Genomic DNA, 27,245 nt, shown 5'->3' with positions numbered 1-27,245 from the left:
TTGATTTTCTCTTTTTTGTTGATAGGATTGGTGCAAGGCATCATGAGTTACGGCAGAAACAACTGAGAGGCTTGAGTGATTATTCTGCTGGTCCTGGAGGACCTGATGTTGACGATGATGAGGTGGATCCCAATTATGCCAGAGTAAACCATTTTCGAGAGGCTTATCCACCAGCAAGCATTTACAGGCCATCATCACCAGTGGTAGCAGAAACCTTTGTATATCCACATGATTCTCCTTCAGCACCAGTGGAGAGGGAGCACTTGGAAGGACTGTATGCAAAAATAAACAAGCAGCACTACCCACAGACTCCTGGTGACAGGTAATATTACCACCTGGCATTATGAACGATGATAGCTTGCTGAGGAGGGAGCCTGAGGCTAGGCAGGATAGGGGGGTTGTTCAGATGCCCAAAACATTTCCCTGTGTTTACTGCTAGAAAGCTATGACTTGCTGAAGCAGTACCCCCAAAGCATCTAAGCAAGGCAGCAGTCAAACAGAAATCATTAAAAAAAGTCTATATTTCACAAACAGAATGAATGAACTGACTCCAGTCCAATTCCTGCACTGCTGAGAGAGTGGTTTTTTCTCTTTCAATTGGGAAAAGTTCTTAGCCTGCAGCAAAAATAATTTCTGTTTTCGGGTCCCTTTCCATCCTGCTGATCATCAAGTGCCTATTAGTAACAGGTTTTGTATGATAGTATGATACATTGCATATGTTTATGGTTTAGTTTTCCCCAGCTGTGTGATATTACACACTTTCAATTAGGTTGGGGAGAGGACTGGGAATCATAGCATTTTTATGCAGACTGCAAAGTGTGGCTTCAGAAGACTGATTGCCTTTCACAGCCTTTCCAATAACCAAGTGGGAAGGAAAGAGCAATTTTTAATCCTTACTGTCAAGCTTCCAGGTTGATAGCATTAAAGAAAGATGTTCACTTTTTTTCCCCTGACTTGAAAAGCAAGCAGAAATTCCTTTGAGTTGGTGATGTACCATTATGGTGCTTTTAAAACTGGTTGCTTCTAGAATTTGGGGCTAAAAGAGCATAAGGCTTCATTACTATCATGGTGTTAATGTATTGATGTTGGGTTTTTAAAACCAGCATATGAGTGTAGGCAAGGTATACAAGTCTATGTGAAAAGAAGAGCTGACAGAGTGAGACGTGGGGGACTTGAGGAATTGTTCATTTTACAATCTTTACTGTCTCCCCACAGCTTCAGTCTGTGCTATCTGATAGTATACTTGTTAATTTTTGAGAAATACATGAGCACAGATATAGGAGTGTTTTCAGCTTGTGTCATCACAGTACTTTAAAAATGTCTACTGAGTCATTGGTATAAATAGTAATAAACCACTTCTGACAGAAATCCAAGTTTGTAGTGGGGAATGGGCCAAGTGCCTCTTTTTTACCTAAATACAGAGATTGTTCCAAACATAGTGACACTGCTAATTTTTTTTTCTTATTGTTAACTCTTCCCCTTCTGTGTGAAAGTGGAGAGGGTGAAATAAGAGGTAGCAATCACATCTTTTTGCCATCTAGCAGGCTTTGCCTCCACTAGGAGAGTCTTGATGTGCTTGTCACTGAAGTGACACAAATGAACCTGCTCTGGAGGGAGATCCAGAGGTTCCAGATGATCTCCAGAGGTTCCTTCCAATCCTTATCATTCTTAGATCAGAAACTAAGTTCACATTGACTCAGTAAAACAAAATCTGGGAATTCCCAGCAGGAGGGAGTCTGGATTCAAGTTGATGTATTTTTCAAATAAAAATACATGCAGACATAACTCAGTTGCAGTAAGATGTTGTCATGATGGTCACTTCATAATTTCAGCTCTAACAGGTCTTCTTAGTTTAGCATTTTAAAAACATCATCAGTTTGGAAATTTGGTCTATGCATCGTTTTTCCATGCAGCAAAAAGAAATGCTCAAATCTTTCTTTCCCTCTAACCTCTTCTATTTGATTGCTTCTGTTGTGGTTTTAACTACACTGAATGAACTCTTGACATGCTATGTGGGTAAGACTGAAATTCCAAGCAGATTTGGATTCCGTGTTGGGATCCTGGATTTTAGTGTGGATTTTAGGCAATAGCCTAAGGCAAAACAGCCTAAAGCTAAACAGCCCACCCCCAGCATCAGGACTTGTTCCCTCAAAAAAAAAAGAGGGGTAATTGTTATTGGTGATTCCCTCCCGAGTGGAACAGAGGGCCCCATGTGTCGGCCAGATCTTTCCCACAGGGAAGTCTGCTACCTCCCTGGAGCCCAGGTCAGGGATGTTACCAGAAGGCTGCCTAGTCTGGTACAGTGCTCTGATTACTATCCCTTAATAGTTATGCAGTTAGGGAGCAATGATGTTGCAACCAGAGCTCCCAAGGCAATGAAAAAGGACTTCAAGGTTCTGGGAGAAATGGTTGAGGGGTCAGGGGTACAGGTAATTTTTTCATCCATTCCCTTAGTTGCAGGAAGGAATACCAAAAGGAACAGGTCAGCAGCTGTAATTAACAAGTGGCTCAGAGGCTGGTGCTACGAAAAGAATTTTGGGTTTTTCAATCTTGGGGAACTTTCTAAGGCACCAGGTCAGTTAGCAACAGATTACACGCAGAGTACATGTGTCCCAGAGGAGGAGAAAGATCTTAGCACATGAGAATAACTTATCCCCCAAAGGGAAAAAGGTTCTAGGAAAGGAGTTGGCAGGTCTCGTTGACAGGGCTTTAAGCTAGATTCAAAGGGGGAAGGGGCTGAAACCAGTCCTCCCACACAGGAGTCTGGGGGTGGTAAGCTGGAGTCAGAGGTGAAATCAGCAACCCAGCTGAAGTGCATGTACACTAATGCACACAGCATGGGTACCAAACAAGAGGAGCTAGAAACCTTGTTACAGCAGGAAAGTTATGATGTAGTTGCCATCGCAGAAATATGGTAGGATGACTCACATGACTGGAGCACTGTAATTAATGGCTACAGGCTCTTAAGCAGAGACAGACAAAGGAGAAGAGGTGGTGGGGTGGCCCTGTACATCAGGGAGGCTCTAGATACCATGGAATTAGAGATCAAGGATGATCAGGTTAAGTGCCTATGGGTGAAAAATTACAGGGAAGACCAACAAGGCAGACGTCCTGGTTGGATTCTGTTATAGACCACCCAACCAGGATGAGGAAGTTGATGAATTATTCTATAGGCAGCTAGAGGCTGTCTCAAGATCACCAGACCTTGTTCTTATGGGTGATTTTAACCTGCCTGATATCTGCTGGGAACTTAACACAGCAGAGAGGAGGCAGTCTAGAAGGTTCTCAGAGAGTATAGAGGACGGCTTCTTATCCCAGCTGCTGCGTGAGCCTACCAGGGGTAAGGCTTTGCTTGACCTTCTTTTTACAAACAGAGAAGGACTGGTGGGAGATGTGGTGGTTGGAGGCTGTGTGGGGTCCAGTGATCATGAGATAATGGAGTTCTCAATATGCAGGCAAGCTAAAAGGGGCAGCAACAAAACCTCCACTCTGGACTTCTGGAGAGCAGACTTCAGGTGACTCAAGGAACTAACTCAGAAGGTACCTTGGAAAACAGCCCTTAAAGACAAAGGGATCCAGGAGGACTGGACCTACTTCAAGAAAGTAGTTTTGAAGGCTTAGGAACAGGCTGTGCCAATGTGCTGGAAGATGAGCCACCAGGGTAGTTGGCCAGCCTGGATGGGCAGTGACTTCTGGGTGAATTAAAGGGAAAAAAGAGGGTGCATCATCTTTGGAAGGAAGGAGAGAGGTAACCCATGGAATGTTTAAGGATGTTGCTAGGTCATGCAGGAAAAAAGTTGGAGGCAAAAGCCCATTTAGAGCTTAGACTGGCCACAACTGTGAAGGACAACAAAAAATGCTTTTGCAAATATATTAATGGCAAGAGGAGGGGCAAGGACAACCTCCACTCCTTGGTGGACACAGAGGGGAACATGGTAACAAAAGATGAGGAAAAGGCAGAGGTACTTAACACCTTCTTTGCCTCAATTTTTAATAGCAAGACAGGTCATCTTCCAGACAACTGGCCTCCTGAGCTGGCAGATGGCTGCACTGGATTAGGAACTGGCTGGAGGGCCAAGCCCAGAGAGCAGTGGTGAATGGTGCCACATCCAGCTGGCAGCCAGTCACTAGTGGTGTCCCCCAGGGATCAGTGCTGGACCCCATGCTCTTTAATGTCTTTATCGATGATCTGGATGAGAGGATTGAGTCTATCATCAGTAAGTTTGCAGATGACACCAAGCTCGGGGCAGGTGTTGATCTGTTAGAGGTTAGAAGAGTTCTGCAGAGAGACCTTGACAGGCTGGACAGATGGGCAGAGTCCAATGGCATGAGATTTAACACATCTACATGCCGGGTTCTGCACATCGGCCACAACAATGCCATGCGGTGCTATAGGCTGGGGTCAGAGTGGTTGGAGAGCAGCCAGGCAGAAAGGCACCTGGGGGTACTGGTTGATAGTAGGCTGAACATGAGCCAGCAGTGTGCCCAGGTGGCCAAGAAGGCCAATGGCATGCTGGCCTGTATCAGGAATAGTGTGGCCAGCAGGAGCAGGGAGGTCATTCTGCCCCTGTACTCAGCACTGGTTAGGCCACACCTTGAGTCTTGTGTCCAGTTCTGGGCCCCTCAGTTTAGGAAAGATGTTGAGTTGCTGGAACATGTCCAGAGAAGGGCAATAAAATTGGTGAGGGGTTTGGAGCACAAGCCCTATGAGGAGAGGCAGAGGGAGCTGGGGTTGCTTAGCCTGGAGAAGAGGAAGTTTAGGGGAGACCTTATTGCTCTCCACAACTACCTGAAGGGAGGTTGTAGCCAGGTGAGGGTTGGTCTCTTCTCCCAGGCAACCAGCTCCAGAACAAGAGGACACAGTCTCAAACTGTACCGGGGGAGGTTTAGGCTGCATGTTAGGAAGAAGTTTTTCATAGAAGGAGTGATTTGCCATTGGAATGGGCTGCCCAGGGAGGTGGTGGAGGCACCATCACTGGAGGTATCACAGTATCTGCTGGGTGCCATGGTTTAGTTGATTAGATAGTGTTGATTGGACTCCATCTCAAAGGTCTCTTCCAACCTGGTTAATTCTATGCTATGCTATGCTATGCTATGCTATGCTATGCTACGCTATGCTATGCTATGGATAGCATGACAATTCGACTTAAAACTAAAACCAAAACGTCTAGCAGGAAAGAAAAGTTACCTCATATCTGGTTCTGGCATCAGAAGTTACACTGAGAGGCTGTTACATACTTAAAGACAAATAGTCCGGAACAATTCTGCTTTGTTGAATTTAACCACGTTAGGAAAAATGAGTAAATATGGGATTCTTATTAGCCTGCTTTTGTTGTGTGTTTTTTTGTTACATCTTTCTCTCAGACAAAAAGATTGTTGTTATGTGCCAAACGTGACTAATTTTATTTGAATTTATGCAATAGGTCATGAGGTTTCAGGCATCAGTTGTTGAGTATAGTGGCAACTTCAGGCAAGGAAATTTTTCTGTGCTGGTGGGGGAGCATAGAAGGAAGAAAGAGATGTGGGAAGAAAAATCCCTGGATAACATCTTAATTACAAAACCAATTCTGCTTTCAAGGGTCAAGTATGAAAACTACCTTGTCTGCCTCAAAATGAAGGGAAAGAGCTATTATGGGTGCTTATTAGCCAAACCAAAGTTATTTTATGTTTTCAGGACTGAACATTTATCAAAACATTTGTCACGTAACAGCTCATGGTTTGGTCTTGCTAGTGCATGCATACTCTCAAAGTTTTGCTGTTAATTTTACTTTAGATGGATGGCTTTTTCTCCCATCTCTGACTCTTAGCTTGTAATACAGTGTATGGAGACTTGATCAGTGACTAAAGTACCACAATATCACAGTACATTGGGGGTTGGAAGGGACCTCCAGACATCATCAGGTTCAACCCCCCTGCCAAAGCAGTATCACTTAGGGCAGTTTGCACAGGAATGGGGTTTGAAGTAGAAGGAGATTTTGAACAGAGAGAATAGATGATTTCGTTTTGGTCTGGGACTTCCAGTTACATGTCATTATGACAGAGAATTTAAACTCCTCATTTGAAGAAGTTTGGTTTTATTTTATTTAAAATAAACTTCTTTTAAGTTTATGCTATTTTTGCAGAAGAATTTATTAGCATAATTACACCTTTAAAAATTCATAGGTAATTTGTAAAGTAAGAAGCTTAGTGATCAGAGAAATCCTGTTCACTATTGGCATACCCTTCCTCACCTTCCCTTTTCTCATCACCAGAATCCATCAAGTGTTCTTGTTTCACTCTTCTTAGTGGATCTCCCTCAGTATGCACAGAAGCAATAGACTGTACATGTATGAAGTATGTTGTTTTAAAGACTATGAAGTTTGTTTGCTGCCTCCAAGCACTGCTCCCCAGGGCACACACAGACCTGTTTCACATTGCTGTTTCTGTGCTAACATCCCCTTTACCTACACTTGCATCTGGCATCCCAGGGGTTTCTTTGCTTTGGGGTTTTGGGGGAGTTGCTTTGTGTCTTATTTGCAACTGTTGTGTAACGTTCTTCTGCACTGCTTCACAATTGTTGATTTTCATTCCAACAATGATTATATTCAGTGAAATAGATGTAAATTTTTGTGTATATTCTGCTGAAAGCGTTGGAATTCTTAAGTAAGAGAGGTGCTATATAAATGTAAATTGTCCTTATTAATGAATATATCAAAAGCATTAGTGTGATCAGTGTATTCTGTGAATGTTAAGTTAAAGAGAGTGAAAAAAAATTAGCTGGCAAAATCACACATTTCTTTGTAAATCAAGCATTTTTCTGTTTATTTCTAATTAGCCACAATTTTCTGTAATGCAAATGGCATTTCAAAAGATGGTGTAGCCTGCACAGCCACCTTGTGCAGCTGGGGAACTTGCAGTCTTTGCCTGAGACTTTCTGTGTTTCCCCAGCCTGCAGCAGAGGCTGGGTAATCTGTGTCCCATATGTTCCTGAAACGAGTGGTAAGTCACATCTCTCTGAGTTTAGTCATCAAGGCTGTACCATGACAGTACTAAGTTGCACCATGGCAGAGCCTAGGTGTCAGACTAAAGCCAAAAGAGCATACGCACAACACTGTTATCACTTAAATGTCAAGCATGTCACATAGTGCAACCCTTTCTCACATTTCAAATAAGCAATTTCCTTCCTTGAACATGGTGCTGTCAAGTATATCCAAACACTCCCGAGTACATCTCCAGAAAGGTCCTAGACACTTTGCTCAACTTATTTCCTCAGCCCAGAACTATCAAACATTTAAAGTCTGATGCCTAACTCATTGCCAAATGTAAATCTTCATTTATCTCTGCGTCTTATCTTGGTGAATTTCAAAGTGCTGGTCTGACAAAAATGAATACAGTTTTCCTTTGTCTAGTGAGAACAGATTCAGGCCTGTATCTTGTTGCAGATTTCTAAAAATATTAATAACATCCCCAACACTGTTTTATTACATAGGAGTAGAGTCCAAAGCCTTAGTCTGATTCAGGTTTCCAGTTTTAGAGATGCTATGTTGAGTCCTACAGTGCAAGATCTTCTACTCTATGATGTTAATTAATAAATTGAGAAATGGACCTTCCTTATTTCAGGGTGAAAGTCTCCTTATGGAAACTTGCACTCTTCCATAGTATATAATCTAGTAACATGCGAAGTTAGAAACAGGGAAATGAAAACCATCCTTCTGTGCAACCCTGCCTCTGCCCCTCATGTCCCACCATCAGATCTTGATAGAGTCATGACAGACAGGGGTAGGGCATAGTGCAATTTGCCTCTCTATGGAAAAGATTAAAGGAAAAAAATTGCAGTGTGTGTTCTGAGAAATCAAATGGCAAATGTAGGCCATATGTAAAGTAAAGAGAGTACTGAGTTTTGAAATATAGCAAAGGGAGCATTATTTACTAAAAAGCAGGCTAAATGCTTGCCTTTTGGGCATGGGTATGTTGTTCCTGCCCTGCTCGGTCCCAGTTCATAGGAGTCCAGAAGTGCACAGAAAAGCCTTTGTTCAAAAAGGGCGATTTAGGCTTGTCCAGGCATGTTACTTAGTCCTACATGTCTTATAAGCCAGAAACTGAAGTTTTCCTGTTCTCAGTCCAAGCTACTGTGGGCATCACTCATTGCATGTCCATTCACAGCACTTTCTATCAGTGACTAGCAAAAGCTGTAGGAGTAGATGGCCCTTTACTGAGGAACAATAATTCTTAAAGATGGGTATCGTGGAGGCAAGGTAGAAATTGAATAAGGCTGTGTAATATCTATGTACCCTTTGCCATGGTATCTTGTGTTACAGTAGAAGGAGAATTATGGTCACGCATTGGAATATTTCAATTTATGAAGTGTGACAAGTACAAGCAACGCATGTAGTCTCTTACCATATAGCCTCTTCTGCTTGCAGTCCTCGAATTATCTATGTTGTTGTTCTGCCCTAGACTACTCTACATCCCCTGAGACTCTCCTCTGATTTTTCTGGAATTTATTTCTGAGACATATTACAGCCCCTTCTGAACCTTTGGCTGCAATCCAGTCACTGTTCCCCATAATGTTGAAACCAAAAGCTTAGTATTTGGCAACTTCCTGTCATTTCTGGCTGATAGATTTCTGACTGGCATTGGCAAGTACAGCAGAAGTTTGGTGGCTCCTGGGGGCTCTCAGTATTGCTGTCCTGCCTGTGGAAGCAGGGCAGTTCAGAAACCCCTGTTGTCCACCAATTCCACAGGAGCATATGTTGTGCCATTGGAGTTATGCTTGTATTGTGGTTTTTGCTGCTGGTACTATTTGCTATTTTCTTTCTCAGAATGGACAAATAACGCTGCAGACACACTGTGCTACCTAGGGAAAATGTTGAGTAACTGGACCTCTTGGAACATGATTAAATGAGCCTTTTTAATGGTTTTAACCCATATATATATATATATATATATATATAAATCTAATGGTAGCATTCAAGAAAAACTTTCAGAGTTCAAAGTGCTAGCTCCCAGGAACCCCTCAGTGAGATCCTTCCAACTTTGGGACCCTGGCCCTATTTTTTGCTTGTCATGGAAATCCCAGATCTTGTGAAACTTGGGCAATCTAAGCATTTTATAGTGTGTCTAAACAGAAGAAAGTTGTCAAACTTGAACCAGAGCAGAGGGGCTGCTGCCATGTAATGTGTGCATGCTTGTTAAGGCCATGCATTCTTCAGGAGAAATAAATTCTGTCAGGAATAGTCACAAATCTGCCTGCATGCATCCTGCCTGCTAAGGTTTGCATTTGGATCACCTCACTTATTGACAGATGTGTAAAATTTTATATACTGCACTCCCACAACTCCCTTGTGACTGTCCCGCTGCAGATACTAGTGAGCCTGAGTTTTGGCAGCTGTGCTAAGCATTCAGCTTAGTTTTGGTTTTCTCTTTTTTTCCCTCTAGCCCTCTCTTTTCTTATGTGATATATTACTGCATGGAATTATTTTACATTAATTCTGCCTCTTTATTGGTAATGTCCCATTCTTTCAGTCATTTGGATGCAAATGCAAAAGATCCCTGGAGAAAGTGCAGGTCTGTTTCTGGAAGATGAGACCATACCAAAAATATAGAGTGAAATACAGATGGTGTTGTCAGCCTCTTAAATGTACAAATAAAGACAAAATGAGATCGTCTGTGCAGCTGGAATGAAATCATATGGCCTTGCATGTGTTCCTGCCATAGTGTATTTCCTAGTGTGAGCAGGAGATACTGAATTTTGGTTCATGCAGGATGTTGTTTGACCAGAACTTCACACTTGCTCCTTTAATCAACAGCAGAATAATGTGTGTATATGTATTAATTTTTCTCTACATGATATTTTTTTTTAACAAAACATCATTTAATTTTAAATGCTAATATGTGTATGTGGTTAATTAAGAAGCCAGAATTGATTTTAAGGCTGGTAAGTTCCAAGAAAGAGAGAGGAAGATCATTACACTTCTGCTTGTATTTAGCTATTTTTGAACCATTTGATAATGCGCAAAATTAAGATTTTTCTAAGTGGCATTTTAAATGAATGGTTAATGGCTGAAGATTAATTTAAGTCAGAGTTGTTCAAAATGAGAAGCTGTTAAAAATCTTGTTTATAAACTGGTCACTTCCACACTTGAAGTGCAAACCCTAATAGCATGTGGTATTTCCATTTAGCAGGCAAACAGTAGAACCTCTTTGAACAAGGAAGACTGCCTTACTGGATACACAGTGTAGATGGGTGCATCCACATCATGCTCTGTGTTTTCTTCTTCTTAATTAATAGTTCCTGCTAGCAGTACAGACAGAAATGCCTTTCTTCTGAGAACTTGGTAATCTTAAATACAATTGCTAAATCTTATTTTAACTATAGTGTAAGGGATGTGGTTAAATCTTATGTGGCTCTGTTTTCCCACTGCCCTCCAGGAACCTGATCTACTTTATATGCTCTTGGGTTTTCAAAATGTCCAGGTTTCCATTGCTGTATGGTGTCTTTCATCTGAAGGAGTGTCTTTGACCATGAGCCTTGAAAAGTCGCCCCAGCTAAGGTCATTATGCTGCTCACAGTTGTATGGTTTGTACTTCCAAGAAGTCCTTTGCTGAGAAACTGCTTGGTTTGGTTTTGTTGTCCCTTTCTCTCAGTCCAGTTCCTGATCTGTCACAGTTAGCTGTCTGCTGGTTTTCCCCCAGTTTCTTGACACAGTCATTTTGCCTTATGATCTCCTAGCTTCTGGATATGCAAGTAGTTCCAGAGAAAGCCCATGTGATCTAGCCCTGTGCAAGTTTTGCTGTGTACACTGCTGGCTTCAGGGAGCTCACACTCTGTCCAGAAGTATGATTTTCAAAAAATCCCCTCCTAAGTTATTTCCTAGCTGCTGGTAGTTAACTGGAAGAAAGGGATTCTTTCTTTTGTTGTAGAAATAATATTGGTCTAGTAAATCTGATCAGTACATGAGGATATGACATTTTATTGTGCTGGGCTTTTAACTCTGGACATACTATGAATCTCCTTCATGAAGGTGGAAGAGGTAGGACAGGGAGCACAGACCAGCTCATGTGTATGGTCATCCATATCTTCAGACTCCATGTGACTTTTCACTTTGTTAAGATAAATTAGTGGCTTCTGGTCAAATTATTTTTAAAAACTAGTCAAAGTTTAGAGGGAGACAAAGAATTGTTTCCCAGAAAACTTAAAGTAATGGGCAAAGGGTTAAGTTTGGAAGAGGGGTAAAAAGGGTTATCATGGAACTGCTTCAAAATTCTGAGTAGCTTCAGTTAAGAGAACAGTGATATCTGTCTAGTAAGAATGGAGAATTAAATCCTAGATGTGATGGGGAAAATGGTCATAAAGTGACTGGAGCCATGAAAAATATTTTCAATGTCTTCACTCCTGTTTGAGGTTATCCAAGGTCAGTGGGACCTGTGCTAACAGGTTCCTCTGGGCTACAGGTTAAAACAATGCCCAGCCCTCCTCCTCATTAAGCAGTGAGGAGCATAATTGAATCCTGAGAGTCTTCAAGTAGCATCCTCAAAATAAATTCTGGATTGGCTTTCTAAGGGAAAACTCTTACACCAGTTGAAATGACTGCAGCACAGAGAACCATGGGGCACGTTTCAGACCTACCAGCATTGCCAAGTTATGCTGCCTTCAGGATCAATGGTGGTATTTTCTGGTGTGACTGCTCATGCCCAAGGAAAGTGCTCAGATCTGTGTTGTACTCATACAGCTTAAATGCATAATGGAAACCTTACAATTGTAGTCCCTACACATCCATAAGGTGTAGGGAGTTGACATACACTGATGTTTCTGCAGTACAGTTTACCTGCAGTTTACACTGGCAGATCTCTTAAGATTTTTCTGCTAATCTTACTTCTTCTGTTACTATGAGGAACTTAGTTCTCAACATGAGATCTAACAGTAAAAGATCTAACAGTGCCACAGATCTGACCTCAGAATGAGTCCATGGAAACCTCCTTATGGAGGGTTCAAGCATCTCATATCAGGATAAAGCAAATGCTTCTAAGAAGTCTAAGATTTTGCTCCTTGCTTGCGTGAAGATGCTAGTGGTGAAAGGTTACCCAAGCACTTAGTAATCAGCATTGCTGACAGCAAGTATAGACAGAACCAAGAGCCAGGTGCTTCAATTAACAGAATATGGTAAGAATTGATGTTGTTTGAAATGCTGAAAATCACTCAATATTGTGCTAGGGAAAAAAATAAATGGGAAGACTGACAAGATGTGAAGGAAATAGCTTAATAGGCAGCAGGACACTGAATAAAAAGAGAATAATTGTGATTGTCTGACAGCTGTGCAGATTATACAGTCAATGACAAACTCTAAAATATGCTATTTTTCAATGCATTATCACAAGTCCACTGGCACAAACAGTAATCGAGGGGTCATAGAAAGCTAAGAATTAGTTTATTGTTTCATCACCTCAGGTCTTCTGAGATGTTATGGACTGTATGGAGTCCACATGTACTCTGGCTAAGGAGCAATTTCTCTGACAGGCCATGCAGCAGCTGAGCATTTGTTGATGCTGATCAAGGTATTGTTATTATTCTTGGGATGGTCGAAGAGAATTGTGACTGTTTTGTGAAGAGCAACATTAGACTATCATAGAAATTTAAATAACTAACTTGCTTTAAACCACATTGTGGCCTGTATCTGGAATAATGTGAGGTCTCTCATTAGGATGGAGGGATGTGACAAAATTATGTTTCTTGAGGTAATCATGCTGGTTACCTTTTTTTATCTCTTACTTGGCCTTGATCTCTGGAGGCAGTGGGAAGTGATTCCATGGAACATTTTATACTCTTCATTTGCTTGCAAAACAGGTAACTGCCTTCAATTTTTCCATTCCACCAAGCTGAAAAGGCAAAAAAACCCAACACAACACAACTCATGATAAAAAAAAAAGGCAAGAGGACAGTGAGATACCTGTAGAAAATGGTAAACATTAAATAAGCATAACATACGTTAGAGCTATAAATGTCCTCTAAATTTGGTCTTACCCTTTGTGTTTCTCTCCAGTTTCCTACTTGTGTACCAGTAGGTCAGTGTGACAGTTTTGCAGTGTCACAGCCCTTTGCTGAATCTGCACTCTGTGGGTTGTTAGCCCCTTCCCTCCAGTGACTTGGAAGCAGTAAAGAGAAATGAGAAAGAGATAACTAATGCTTTAACATTTTGAACAAGTTCTTATCATTTAGTCTTCATAGTAGTATCTTTGGGGCATTTCTTCTCAAACCAGTATTAGCTGGAACATGTCCTTCAGCTATGGAGTTTATCTGCTATAAGCACTTCTGCCCTTAGGCCTTGGTGCCTACTTAGTCCTGGATACGGCTCTTATTTTGTAAATTGGAATAAGTCATAAATGATCATTATGATATTTACATAAAAAGCATAGAAAACAATTATTTTGAGAATGGCCTTTAAGTTTAAACATAGAACATGTTTCTAATCCAATTGCATGTGGCAGGGCAATTGAAAACTAAGCTACAACAAACCTTCCAAGGGATGAAAACGCATTCAAAATATGATCTTTCTTGCAGTGAGGACAGGGCAACTATTTTATGTGCCTGCCTAATCATAATGCACAATAATTGTCTGAAAGGGCTGCTTTAATTGAGCTCTTGCGTGCTTTAAGCTTTCTGCTAACCAGGGGACATGGTATGCTTCTGCTCTGCTCTCGGGTTATGACAGAGGAAGCCTTCTGTGGCTAGAGACCCTGTGTTACATATCGGCAAATGCTTCCATAATGTGACAAAGGGGTGAGAAGTTGTGGAGGAGGGTTGCAGAATCAGAGCAATAAACCTGTTCCTAATTGTTATTGATTATTAGTATATGAATTACAAGCAGACAGTCTGCAGCCCTTCACCTGAATAAAGTGTTGGTTTCTCCCTCAACATCATATGCTGTTCATGTGCCTTATTTGAAAGAAAGCAGGAGGCAATTATTTTGTGCCTCTGTATACAATGGCAATATTTAAGCAGCAGCTGCTTCAGAGAGGGAGAGTAAAGGGATCTGAGGGGGAAGGGATTTATCTTTTCCTCCTTTTCTCTGTAAATACCACTGTCTGCATCAGTGGTGGTGCTTTGACCTCTTTGCTACAGAGCTTGAAAAGTCTCTTGCATTTAGTGACATGTTCTGGTTCCAAAACTGAATAGGCAGAAGCCTAATTCTTTCTTTGAGTGCTGTTACAAATAGATGGTCAATCTAAATATGATAACTGCTTGAGAATTCCTCCCAAAATTTAGACTCATTATTCTGGTGGATTTTTACATGTCTTTGTGGCTTCTGCAGTGATTAACACTATTCCTGCATACCTTTACTGCCTTTAATCTGCACTCTGCCCACTATCTCATTGCTGTTAGCTATGGCAAATATACCAGATGTCTGAGCAGCTTCATTGTTCTGTTGTTTTTCTTTTCAAGATCCTATTGCATAGATAGATGTTAATTTCTCTTTTGTGTTAAAACCTGTCTCTGAGGAATAAGATTATCAGCATTCAGTCTTTGGCCATTAGAGATACTGAAGTCTCATATCTTCTGAATGCTTTGTCTCTATTAATGTTTCTACTAGTGCAGTGCATTTATAGTGGAGGTCTCTTGTTCTATTATGCCCATGGAACCTTAAATTTAACATGCATTCTAAAAGTTTTCTGTATTCCCAAGACTGAGAAATTACACATATCAACTTCTGCTCTTCCAAGTGGGTGGAAATTGAAAGTTATGCCAAGAAAAATACTGCTTCTCAGAAAAGATTCAAAATATGTATTGTTTAAAGTGTGGCATAAACAAAAGAAATTATGTAAGGTTCATGGGCTGTTGTTTGGGATGAGATCACTCACTTGTGGGTCTGTAGCTTCTCTACTAACAATACTTAGTACTTGCATGTATGAACTATTGGTTTCCCCATCGACTTTTTGAAAGGATAGTTAGGAAGCCACAGGCACTGAATCAGCATGGTTCCTTTCATGAGAGCCACTGTTGTGCTTGAGTAACAGCCATGGCTCCAGACCTTTAAGAAAACACGTCTTTAAAATGGGTCAAGAAACAACTGATTGATTTACAGGTAACAAATGTGAGTGTATATGTACTAGGAAAAAAGGTAATAGTTGACATCTGAATCAAGGTAAACACTTACATCAATTTGATAACGGATGCTTCATTTCCGTAGATGTAGGTAGTAACATGTGGTAGTCACTGTATAGGATAAAATTGCAGCATTTACCACAGTACATAAAATAATAGAAGAACAGATGAAATCATTAATGTTTTCATATTGTATTCTGTCTTATTTCTGGTAACTTAGCATGCCTGGCATTTAATGGAGCATATCTTTGAAAGAACGAGAAGAATGAGCAGGTATGATGTTCTGGAAAATATGAAAATCTGCAACCTTGCATCAGAGGCCAAAGCAGTATCTTGTTTCTGACACTCTTTTATAGTATAAATTGTGTCATTGGTATAGTCACATAAGCTAGAAATTGCGAATTTATGTTGCACAATCTGAAAAGCAAATAATAGCATGTAGCTTTGTATCTGCTGCTCGGAAGGAAAACTGTTGGGCGAGTCCTTCTTCCATCAAAGCGGTAAGATTTCTGTTGATTGAGGTGGGAAATTGGAAATGATTCCCCTGTCTATTTCTCCTTGAAAGAATGACAAAGTGATGTTTTCTTTTCTGTTTTATACTTACTAGTTTCACAGCCAGATTACTGTAACTTGAGCTTTTTTGCCGTACTAGTGCATGAATGGTTTTGTTAAATACTTTTATTACCTTGTGGCTTGTTCTTTGCATCATGCTATTGACAAAATTAGTTTTTAATCTTTTTTATCCTAAAATTTAAAGTATAGAATATAGAGGAAATCCATACACACACAAAAAAAAGTCTGAAACATTAATTGGACTAGACTACAGCATTTAAAGTAACCCATTCTATCGTCCATTTACCTCCCACGTGAAATGAAAACTCTATTTTGATCTGAACTGTCACAGATAATTTCTGCACATAAAACACATCCAGAGACAGCTTTCAAATGGAGTTGTCACTTCTTATATAGCAGGCTGGAGACTCTCTATTGTTGTCAAACCCTCTTTGCAAAAGCATCACTAACACGCTGATTTGCACAGTTGTATGTAAGAAGAGGAATGGTTGCACAGCCTCCATGAAACAAAAAATTGTATGTAGGTGCTGGAACCCTCTGCAGCTCAACTTACCTACTGCTTAGGTCAAAAAATATTTTTTTAATATGATATTTTGAAACATTTTCATACTGCACAGTTGTGTGGGGAAGGATTGTTTTTAGTGTAATGAGGTTTTAGTGTGAGTAGCAATGGTGATTAACATTTAAAAGATAGTAACCAACATTCTGTTGTTTTCCCTGACCTCTATGGGACCAGAAGTTTGGCATTAATCTCTTCACAAATTTCAGAAATTCTTAAGCAAGTGCACTAGGAATATCTCTGAACTGTGAGTACAGAACTGCTGCCTCAGAGTGTATTCCAGCCAAGACACTAAGGCAAGGCTGTAGGGCACTTGTTTCCAGACTGCTATTCTGATGGTGGCCAATGTGGCCATCTGGTGAGGCTGGCTGGAAGACTCAGCTATAGCACTGGAGAAGAAGGCAGCTGAAAAATTGAGAACTACCATTCTTCAGACTTTATAACATTTAATTTGCCCTCAATCATGATATATTTTCATTAAATAAATTTGCCTCCTTGCCTCAGTTGTATTCTCATAAATTTATGCTATTGGAATATGCAGATATATAGTAGTAACATGCAGGTTTTATTTCCTCTCAAGGTCAGAAAACAGACCAGGATTATGGGATGAAGAATTTGTTTAGTATGATGAGTTGTCCTTTATTGCTGTCTCCACGACTACTCTATGCAGGATTAAACAGCAAAACACAAGCTGGCAGAGTGCTCTTCTGACCTAATTCTGCACCACACCACAGAGAGCAGACTGTCTGCTGATCTATCTGATAAGCATGACTTTGTCAAATCCAGATGCATGATTGGATGTGAAACACAGATGAAGCCTGAGAGCTAGGGTCTTGCATTTTCTCCAGCTGCCCAAGTCCTGTAGATATCTTCTCTGCTGCATCTGGGGTTGGGTGACAGGACCAGAGGAAGGAAGGGAAGATACCTGTTGCAATGTGGAATCTACAGAAAACCAAAACTAACGGCTAGAGCCTGAAACAGTACTGCTGAAAGCCATTTGCCTATTTTAAGGGCCATATGAAGCAAGAGATACAAACTGAAAATCACATTCTGACTTCTAAGCTGTATATCAGGAGATTTAAAGGTTCTTTGATCAGTGTGTCCTGGGGAGGAACATGATGGGGAAAGGATTTCCACATTCCCCTTTTTGCCTGTAAAAGTAGTATATTCGCGAATCAATTTTAATGGCTATGCCATGGGGAGCAGTGAGTAAGGGTGAGGGGGGAAATGGGTAATTTTGTATATTGATGGAGAATACACTTGAGTGGAGAAAAATGACAGAAGGAAAAATCTTATGGGCACTGTGCTTGGATCAGTGATAATGTACATCCCTGGAGTTTTAAACATTGGCCGCATACAGCAAGTAGAAACAATCTCTTCTCTCTCCAGGTGTGACAGGTGTACAGTGCTTGACTGGATACAGCATATCCATCTCTCTCCTGCTTCAGGAATGGAAGCTGTGATCCATGTTTGTGCTCAGTTGGCAATCTTGTAAAGCTGAGCATTAGAGAAGTGGATGGATATTTATCCTATGCTGAAAATAGTGATTTTAGGGGCTGCATTCTCACAGGTATTCTTTACACATTTTTTTTGCAGTTACCTGTTACCAAAGCAGCTTCATCCTATTTGTCCTGCAGCTTTATCAAGTTCTTAGTACTTTTAAATCAAAAATGTGGTATACTGTCTGTCTGTAGTGACTTTAAACAGCAGTGAGGCTCATAAACTTTCAGACAGTCTTTACAGCCTGCTTAGGCATGTTGCATTTGCCTCCTTCCTAAAATACCAAGCATCACTGTCAGGCATCCTGCAGACCAGTATTGTTTCCATTTTAGCTTGTGCTCCCCCACCTGCTTTCACTGTTTCTGTCATTCTGCTTGTGTGTGAGAACAGGTCCGTCTCTTTAATGCACATCTGTGCAGAGCCTATTGCAAGGATTTGCAGTGGTATTTTGACTGGAGGTGTTACTGCAGTGCTCTTGGAAGATTTGAGGGCCATCTTAAAACTTTTTGCAAGTACAGAAGATACCTGTGAGAATCTGTAGTGAGGCTACTCCAGCCTACGTTGTTTAGCCTGGTCCTCACCACAGAATTTAGAAAAATCTGTATCCTCATGTGTTTGCCTGACCTTTCAGTGGCCTGTTCATCCCCTGCACTCTGTCTAGCAAATGGACAAGGTCAGGTGCCTAGGTTGATATTAATATGTCCTTCTGAGAGCACAGTGCCATCCGAAAAGAACTTCAAAGTTTCCTTTTCTACAGATCTGCCCTCAAAACACAAAGCAAACTTCCCACAGCAATGCCAATTACTGACTCTTGAGAATATCCCTAAGTAATGGTCACACCCACATTTCAAAGGCAATATATGGGGTTATTATTTGAGCAAATACAATGCATGACACTGAAAATCCATTGATGATGGTTACTATTCTGGTTACTATGGGGTTTTCTCTGTAAACAGGTCAGGGTTTCAGAAGAGCTCCAGCAAAATAGGAAAAAAAAAAAAAAAAAGAGTGGGGATGAGTCTCAGGGAGGAGGTGGGGAAATAGGGAGGCAAAGAAAGAAGAGGGAATAACAAAACTGGGAATGTATCCTTTGCATGGAATGGGGAAAGGAAGGGGTAGAAATCACATAAGATTTTTTTAAAAGATAAAAATGGAAGGATTTGAGCAGTGCAAAGAGTTTATCGTGCAGACTAGCAAGAATATGTTTGTGTATAGAAAAGTTAATGCCGGTTTGAAAAAATCCAAGAGCTGCAGGAAAAGCTGAATTCATTGTTTTGAAACCTTTAAGGAAAAACATACAGGAAATCTATAGGAAAAGATATCCTGCTAGAAATATTCTTGATGTGCTGTTGGATACGTTTGTGCTCAAGGACACTTTCAAGTCCACATTGTTTTCATGTCCTGAATTTCATTTTTAAATAGTATTGACTTGAATGAATCTGAAGCATTTTGAGATTTTTTTTCTTTTTTTAAGTAACTTGTGCTCTTGTGATATGATGCCTGCTTCCAGTAAAAACATGTAGAATTCCAGAGGTGTGCTCTCTGTAGATCAAGGTTTGATTAAGCTACCCTTCATTGATACAAATACCTTTTTTGTGGAAATAAGGCATTTTCAGCTTTCATTTCCATAAACTGACATTAGCACAATGTATTTTATATGCTTACAGTTGAAACAGCACTAGAAGTGGAGCACATTTTGATTTGCGAGTGTGGGTGGGTGGTATTGCCCCTGCCCATTCCCCTGCTTCAAATACCAAGCGAGTGGTTATCTCTTGCTAGAGTATGCCACTACTGACCAAGTGAATGGAGCCAGCTCCCTTAGCCCTCAGAAGAGGCTCCTGTGGCAGGTGTACTAGAGAACCTGCAGTTGGGGTCCTGCCCAGTGTTAGTGCAGTACCTCCCCCTACTCTCCCCAGTGGAGCTGACAAAAGGCACTTTAGGAAATATCCTCCGAACAAGGAATTTGAGGAGTGATCTGAGGCCACAGTACACACATTCTCTGCATCAGTGATGGGTTTCTTTTATTTATTCTTGTTTGTGATAAGAAATAGAGGCAATGGAAGAAGAAATTTGTTTTCTTGGTCTTGACTCAGAATGCTTTTACCATTAACTGCTCCCCTCCAACCCTTTCTGCAGTATTTTCTTGTCAGCTTCCACAATGTTCCCCAGGCTGAGATTTTTCCTTGTTTCATAATGAGCAGCAGGCCTTTCAGGTTTTTGTATGTGTTGTCACCAAAACCAATGTTACAGCCAGACTCAGCAGGAGCAGTGGCAACACACGAGAATAGCTGTCCCACATGAGACTTAGATTAACTGCTCTTCTCTTTAGTTCATATAATGCCTCAACAGCATAATCTGATTTCCTGTTTTCATGTAATACATTATTAATTGTCTGAGTTAGGAAACTATGCTCTTCTGTAGCAGATGGAGAGAGATGGGCTCCCCTACATCCAGAGTGGAGCTTCACTTTCTCTGGGTGCAGCTATGTCACTATTTATCTGGTTTTTATTTTGAGCATGGTTTGCTTTTTCAAGCATGAGGATTTGGGTGCCAAATAATGCTTCTATTAGAAGTATTACTTTTGAGACTGCTTTTAAGCTTAAAGAAAAGTAAGTAGTAGCAACTGGCTGCAGACCTCCAGCTCTGGAGGGAGGAGTGGGTGTTTCAGCAGCACACACAGACTGTCTCCTCCTCCAAGGAAGCTGCTGTTGTGGCTGCCAGAGGAAGCTTTGGGGCTTGTAAGAGACAGCTGTGGCACCCACATGGCTCAACTCAGTAGCTGCACCAAGAAGAGCAGGAGCCATATTCTCAACACTCTCCATCCCCAGGAAGTGTAGGAGAGCAAGATGGAGCAACTCTCTGGGAAGGCAGATTTTTTACCAGGGCTTGTGGAAGGGAGTAGAGGTAGAAAGTTGCACAGATGCAGAGAAGACTCTCCCTCCCCATATGAGAGATACAGAAGCTCTGCAGTCCCCCCACCCCAAATCTATCAGTCCGTCATTGTTTTCCACCTAAAATTTTTTGGTCCTTTCCTGTCACTCTCCCCTTTTTCCCCACACATCCTATTGCAGTCTTTTCTGCCTCCCCCTGAGACTTGCTCTGACATTGCTAAATTGCATTTTACTACCCCAAGAATGAGAACAAAATAAACTACTTTATCTCAATCATTTGGTAGCAAAATGCAATTTGCTCATGTTGCTGCAGGTCTTTGAGCCAACTCTGGTCTGGACACTTTTATCACTTCACAGTCTAATCTGCTGAATATCTGAGATCCTCTTGCATTGGAAGGAAATGTTTTTTTTAAGACAATATTAAAGAAGCCAGATGTGAACTTAAGCATGCACAAGCCTACAGTGATATACACAGTCTCATATATCTCTATATGTATGAATGCACATGTATAATAAATAAAAAATGCATATAACACTTTGAGAGTCCACACCTAACTTGCTAATGTCAGCTGCAGTTGATAGACAGCTAAGTCAGACTCTTTTTATAGTCCATTTCTAAAATGAAACCATAAATTTTAAAGCCAGGCTTCATCATTGCAGAGAAAAAAGCTTTTCCAGCCTATTGATGAAATATAATATTTGATAGGATTTATGAGGCCTAGATTCAGGAAAATCATTTGCAGAGCACTTAAAGCTGCTTTTTCCTGCCCTTTGCCTTCCCTCCTCCCAAGTACACATACCAAAAAAAGCCATTAGTAATGAAAAATTATTAAGGAAGATTTTTCTTGATTCCATACAAATGTCAATTTGAGAGAGAGAAAGAGGTAGGAAACAGTTGCAGGCATTCTTGCAGTGAAGGGGTGTAAGTAGAGCCAGGCTGATTGTGTGTTACTAATAAGTACAAAGTGTGGTTATTTGCTGTAATAGAGTGATCTGTAATGTGTGTGAATGTATTTTTAATAGTACCGGATGGAGTTTATTTTTTTATCGTTTTGAGATATTCACAAACCAACCGCAAAAAGTTAAAAATAAAAATGATACCCAGCTTCTTGGTATCTTGATAAAGTTTCCTTCTGGCTTGTATTACCAGAGTGATAATTTCAGAGGAAAAACATCTTCTGTGACTTGCGATCACAGTATCTGTCAAATGGTAGGAAATGAAGAAAACTGCCAGACAGTGTCAGATTTATTAACAGCTCTAAGAAAACCAAAATTAATGCATTTTCTTGCCTTTGATGGGTTGAAATGTCCATGTGCTGTACTTATCTTAATGGACAAGTGAAGGAAGTAGCACTCATCAATTCAGTCTCTCATTAAGCTGACTACAGCTTAATCTGGAGCACATGCAGAAGTACTGTGTGCTTACCAGGCTGTACCTCGTAGGTGTTACAGTTGTTGTTAAAGAGTGCTCACTCCACAGATGCCAGTAGCAAACCAGCTTTTTGCTGCCTTCAGGAATATGCAGCCAGCCACTGGACCAAGGAGTATGCAATCCCAGAGGGCAGGGAGGGGAGCAGCCATACAAACCTGGACTACACCAGTTGTGTGAGGACAATTGCTGGCTTGACTTCCACTGGAAAAAAATACTTCCACGTACTAATAACCATTCTTTCAACCATTTGGGTTGAAAATGCCTATGTAGGAAGTGTGCTGAAGCTGAATTTTTAAGGAACATTATGACAGCTGTTTTGGTGAGGGTCTGGAGGGAGAAGGCAAGAGGTTGTTTTGTCTGTGTAAAAAGTAAAAATAAGAAGCATATGATTCTTTCAAGAAGAAGATGTAGTCTTTCCATACGCTGGAATGGGGGCTTTATATTTAGGCACAGCCTAGTCTTATACCAGACTGTGCCTTTTGCCACCCCTTGAACACTGACAATTTGACTAAGTTGTAAGATCTAGAGTGCTTCCCACACATATGATAGAAACTTGGCTTCTGACTTCACTGAAAATGCTCATCCTGAACTCCAGGGCCTGTACATGCTTTTGCGGTAGTAGGTTCTCCTGGATGCAGGTTACAAATTGTCTCCTGATGCAGGAATGAAGAATGAGGTGAATGGGGCATGATTAGTGTTCATTTGTCATTATGCTCCACCTTCCAGGGAGGGAAAATGTCAGCTGATCTTTAAAAATGCTATGGAAGGGTGAAGGGGTGGGATGAGGAATAGGAACAAAGAAGCAGAATTGCTGGAGCATTTAGAGGATGGAGAGAATAAAGGAGTGCTGGGTCAGGGCAGAGTTGTGGACAATAAGTGGGTGGTTCAGAGTAGAGAAGCTTACTGGTACTGCAAGTTTCATGCTTTAATGTGTTAGACGTAAGCACATTCATGTGAACCAGTGCAGAAAAGCAAGAAGTGCGGTCAAGTGTCCCATGCCACCAGCAGCCTCATTATCACTGGCATGCTGCTTTATGAAATGCTTCTGGGAGGTGGCTCTCAAGGAGTGCTAGAAGGAAAGAGGCTGACCTAAGTGCATCAGAGAAGGTGTTTCTGTACCGGTGCAGCCTGTGGGACAGGCATACACATGTATAGGAAGCCAGTAAATGAGTGGAGGAAATTGGCATCCTTGTCTGAAAGGCATGAAGGGAAAGACTTCTGAAGACCAGGATGAGAACAGGGAATGAAAGGAGCAAGACAAAAACAGATGTGAAAGGATTTGTAAGGTGTGTCTGTAAACACAGTGGCTGAAATCATGAGACAGAATGCCATAGAAGTAGAGATGGGCCTGAGCCAGAACACTTGTTTTAGTGTTTCTGAGACTTCCCAGCTAAATGCAGAGAGATAGTCTTGCTCTTCCTCTTTCAGGTGATTCACCAGGCAATGGTTGTGTGTAGTTTGAAGATTCCATCGCCTTCTTTTTCTCTATTTTAGTTTAGTATTTAAAAAAAAAAAAACAACAAGTTAAAGGAGTAGTTTTATCAGTCTCATTAATCAATCTTAAACACCTGAAATTCAGCCCTGACTTCCACAAGTGGAAAAAGTTGGAGTAATTTCAGAGGTGCAGTGGAGCTGCAGACATAAGGAAAAGGAGCTAGAAAAGCTGCACATGTTTGTAAATCCAGGAGTTTCCATTGCCTGCATATAAAACGTAATAAAATTATACTAACTTTAGGCCTCTGAGTTCAGAAATATCTCTCTAAAATGCAATTTGGCATGTAAAGTGTTTAATTCCATTGGTCTGGAGCTTGTGATAAAAGCAAGTGGAAGGAATGTGTGCTCTCCAGTCTTTACAAATGCAAACAAAACAGTTGTGGTCTGAGGAGCCCAGCTGCATGGGGGAGAGGTGCCCAAGGAGGGAGGCTTCTGGAAGGGTAGGCAGGGTGGCCTTGAAGGCGACAGAACTTTGTGAAATGCATCAACCACTTCAGCATCTGGCAGAATTTCTGTTGTGCAATAACCACAAGCTAAATTTACCATATATAATTCCTGAGAGAAGCTAGTGGTAACTGGTGTTTTGACTTTTGAGCATGTTCCTGTAAAAGTGCTCAGATCACAGTTGTAGTTTAGAAATACTGCCCTAACAGAGAACTAAAATTAATTTACCTTCAGGGTTGTCCCCACGGTAAGATTGTCATAAAAATTTTAGCCTCTTGCACTATTACAGTGTAGATAACATAATTAAGACTATTTCTCTCGTACATCTGTTAAATGCTTTGTGTGTCATTTTAGTATATATTCAGAAGTGAACATTGGACCATTATATTTGAATTAGGATGTTCCAAAGAGAGTGTATGGATCATACAAGTGTGTATGGATTATAATCCCCACTGTAAAAAGCTTTATGTGTTGTAAGAGTCATTTGTGCACGCTCACTTTTATTTTGCTGTGCGTTGAATACATAGCTAGTGAAATACATTAGAAATAATTTCATTTGTTGTCTTTGCTTTTCTTTGGCTTGAAGTTGGAACATTAAATGCTTTCCTTATAAGGCTTACATTCTTCACCTTGCATGTGCCAGTGGCTTAATAAGAACATCTGCTGTCTTTCTGTAGCAAATCTGATGATTTTTCTGTGCACGTATATTTAGTTGTACATATAAATAGATTCCAGGCACTGTTAGATGCATATGAAAGTGTACGTCAGATTGAAATGGTAACATATGAGGTTTTCTACAGTTCCATTTATGAAGTATCAAGTTAAAAATGAAGCTGTGAAGTAGCCAGAAACATTTTATTTCTGCAGCCAACAGCATATGCTTGTACAGCCTAACCTAATTAGGTCTCTGATATACTCTTAGACTGGTCAGTATTTCATGTGTTGTATCATTGTCTTGCAAGTTGCTTTTTCATTATAGTTGGGCTTTTACAGAGCAGAATGCAGGAGAGCATTCCTCCAGATGTCTGGCTCCTTTCACCAATTTTGTTGCTGTCTACAGCAAAATTTGAGTTTTAGCTCTACAGTGCAAATTCCCTTTGAATCTTTGGATGCCCTTAAACAGCGTAGTACTGGAATATGTGTAAACGTCTACAAAGTACAGTGATTGGAGTGGCTGGTTTAAGAGGAGCTATAAAACTGTTCCAGCTGGAGTGCATTCTTGAGGTAAGCTCAAAATACACACCAAATTGTCAGCACACTACTCAAGAAAAACACAAGAAACAAATCTTCTTCAGTGTGCTTTGCTTCCCTTAATGCACATGAGGATAGTGTAAATGGAAGCTGATCAGTTTTCAACAGTTTGTGTAAAATTGTCCCTAGCTTTTGCTTCCGTACTTCAGCCTTTGTGAGTAAATGTAAGTATACCTGTGTGTATTTCTGTGGACATAACAGTGTCTACATTTCAATAGTTATAGTGTGTCTGACCATTAATATTTATAATATTTATATGGGACTGAGAGCTTTGGTTCTTGCAATTTTTAATAAACATTAATGGTGTTACTAGTTTATACAGAGCATTCAATACACTCCATCAAAATGGCAGCTCTAATTAGGTTCCTTGAATTAGCTAATGGATTTTGAGAAAGATAGCTTACAAAGCTCTTGCGTGTTCCTGCCATGGCAGAAAGACAAAAGGCCACTGGAAGCTACAGAATTCAAAGCTTTAGAATTGCAGCTGACAGTTAAAAAAGATAAATTACATTTGTATTTTTTTCCCGTAAAACTCCTATTGCCGGATTGATGTTATTCTCATAGTGACCATTCATTAGAAACACCCAGAAAAGCCAGCTGTAGAGTAAAGATGTGTTTTGGCTACGAGATCTGTGTTCTCCCCTGATGCTTTTGCACATGGTTTAAGTTCTCTCTCTTTTCTTTGTGTGTGTGTGTGTATGTAAGATGTAACTGTAACAGGATTAGACACAGAGACTTGTTTTTTTCAGTTGAGGCTGAGATTTCTTCCTAGGCCAGGTATTACAAAAAAAAACCAACAGATGCCATAGAGGACTAGTTGCTGCCATTCTGCCAGTGGCATAGATTACCACCCATGTAACAACAGGATATAGTGTCTAGTGTGAAACTTGGGAGAAATAATTTCTGGGCTTTGTAGTTCTGAACAAAATATGGTTAGAACATGAGTAGCAGCATCTACTGTGAACGAATTCTTAGATTCTCAGTTCTTCTCTCACTAGGGAATGCAGAAATTAAGACTGCACTGAATTGTCACCTTCTCTCCCTCCTGCCTTTGCTTTGTATGTTTTAAAGGAAATTCCTCAGGGACTCTTGAATGCTTAATTCATTGGATGTATGTAAAGTACTTATTATTTCAGCTTAGCTTAGTTTAATAAACTGTAATGCAAAAAGCAATAGTCTGCAAGGGAAAAAAACTAGCTCCCAGTTGCAGGCAGGTGTGATAGCCATTAAGAAATAGAGCTGTGTTTCCATGTAAGAGTTTAGCATTCAGCATTTGCTTTGTTGAATTGTTAAAGCTGCTGTAAATGGAGTACAGAGGGCTGAAAATCTGTTCTGTGTTGACGTGACCTATCTATTGTAATTATGCCAGCTGCTTTACATCAGTAAAGTAAAATACCCCCTCGCAAGCAGTGTTGTAATACAAAGTGCCAAAAAAGGCAATTTAAGTACTTTGCCATGTAAATCCAGAAGAAATTACCTTGGAGAGAAGGCCCTCAATTATGCCTCACACGTGACTCCTGCATGATGGATAAAAGGCATAATTGATATCATCTTTAGTGAAGAAACTAGAAACTGTTGCATTGTCTAGAGGCTACTGAAAGTACCAGGAAAATCTGTTTTTCATTATTTTCATTGTGTATTGTTTATAGAGAGTTTGGTTGTTGTCAGCAGCCGAGTCCCTAATCTCCCTGCTTTCCTAGCCCTTCAGAGACACGTGCACATCTCAAATCAGCAAGACAGCAGTAAACTGGTCATATGCCAAAAACAGACATTGCCATTAACCAGCCTGCACTGCAAGGCACCTTCTTTTCATTATTAGGTAAAATCTGGTGATTGCCTTCCTTGATGAGGCACAATACATTGAGCAGGGGAAAAAAAATAAATTAAAAGATGTCTTTTCTTTAAGGTAAAGATGACAAGCTGGCTACAAGCAAGAAAATATCCTCTTCTGTTTTTTTCTTTTTTTCTTTCCTTCATACTTGATTGCAAATAATCTGTTTCTGTTAGAGTATCGCATACCAC

The 27,245-nt window shown here is 40.5% G+C and overlaps 1 protein-coding gene across 6 annotated transcripts in view; it reads left to right on the top strand.

The window, feature by feature from the left end:
- The window catches only part of PARD3B (par-3 family cell polarity regulator beta), a 438,076-nt gene that overhangs the window by 352,841 nt on the left and 57,990 nt on the right, over window positions 1-27,245 (top strand). For 4 of the 6 annotated variants that reach the window (XM_068138373.1, XM_068138371.1, XM_068138374.1 and 1 more), the window contains one exon: window positions 26-322. The exons of the other annotated variants lie outside the window; for them this stretch is intronic. In XM_068138373.1, coding sequence (XP_067994474.1) covers window positions 26-322 — 297 coding nt within the window. The remainder of the gene's footprint in view (window positions 1-25; window positions 323-27,245) is intronic. 6 annotated transcript variants of the gene reach the window in all.

Source organism: Melanerpes formicivorus, unplaced genomic scaffold (genome assembly GCF_026170545.1).
Source record: "Melanerpes formicivorus ecotype bairdi unplaced genomic scaffold, bMelFor1.0.p_v2 SCAF_5, whole genome shotgun sequence".
In the NCBI taxonomy this organism is placed as follows: domain Eukaryota; kingdom Metazoa; phylum Chordata; class Aves; order Piciformes; family Picidae; genus Melanerpes; species Melanerpes formicivorus.
This window is presented reverse-complemented; position numbering and strand designations above follow the sequence as displayed.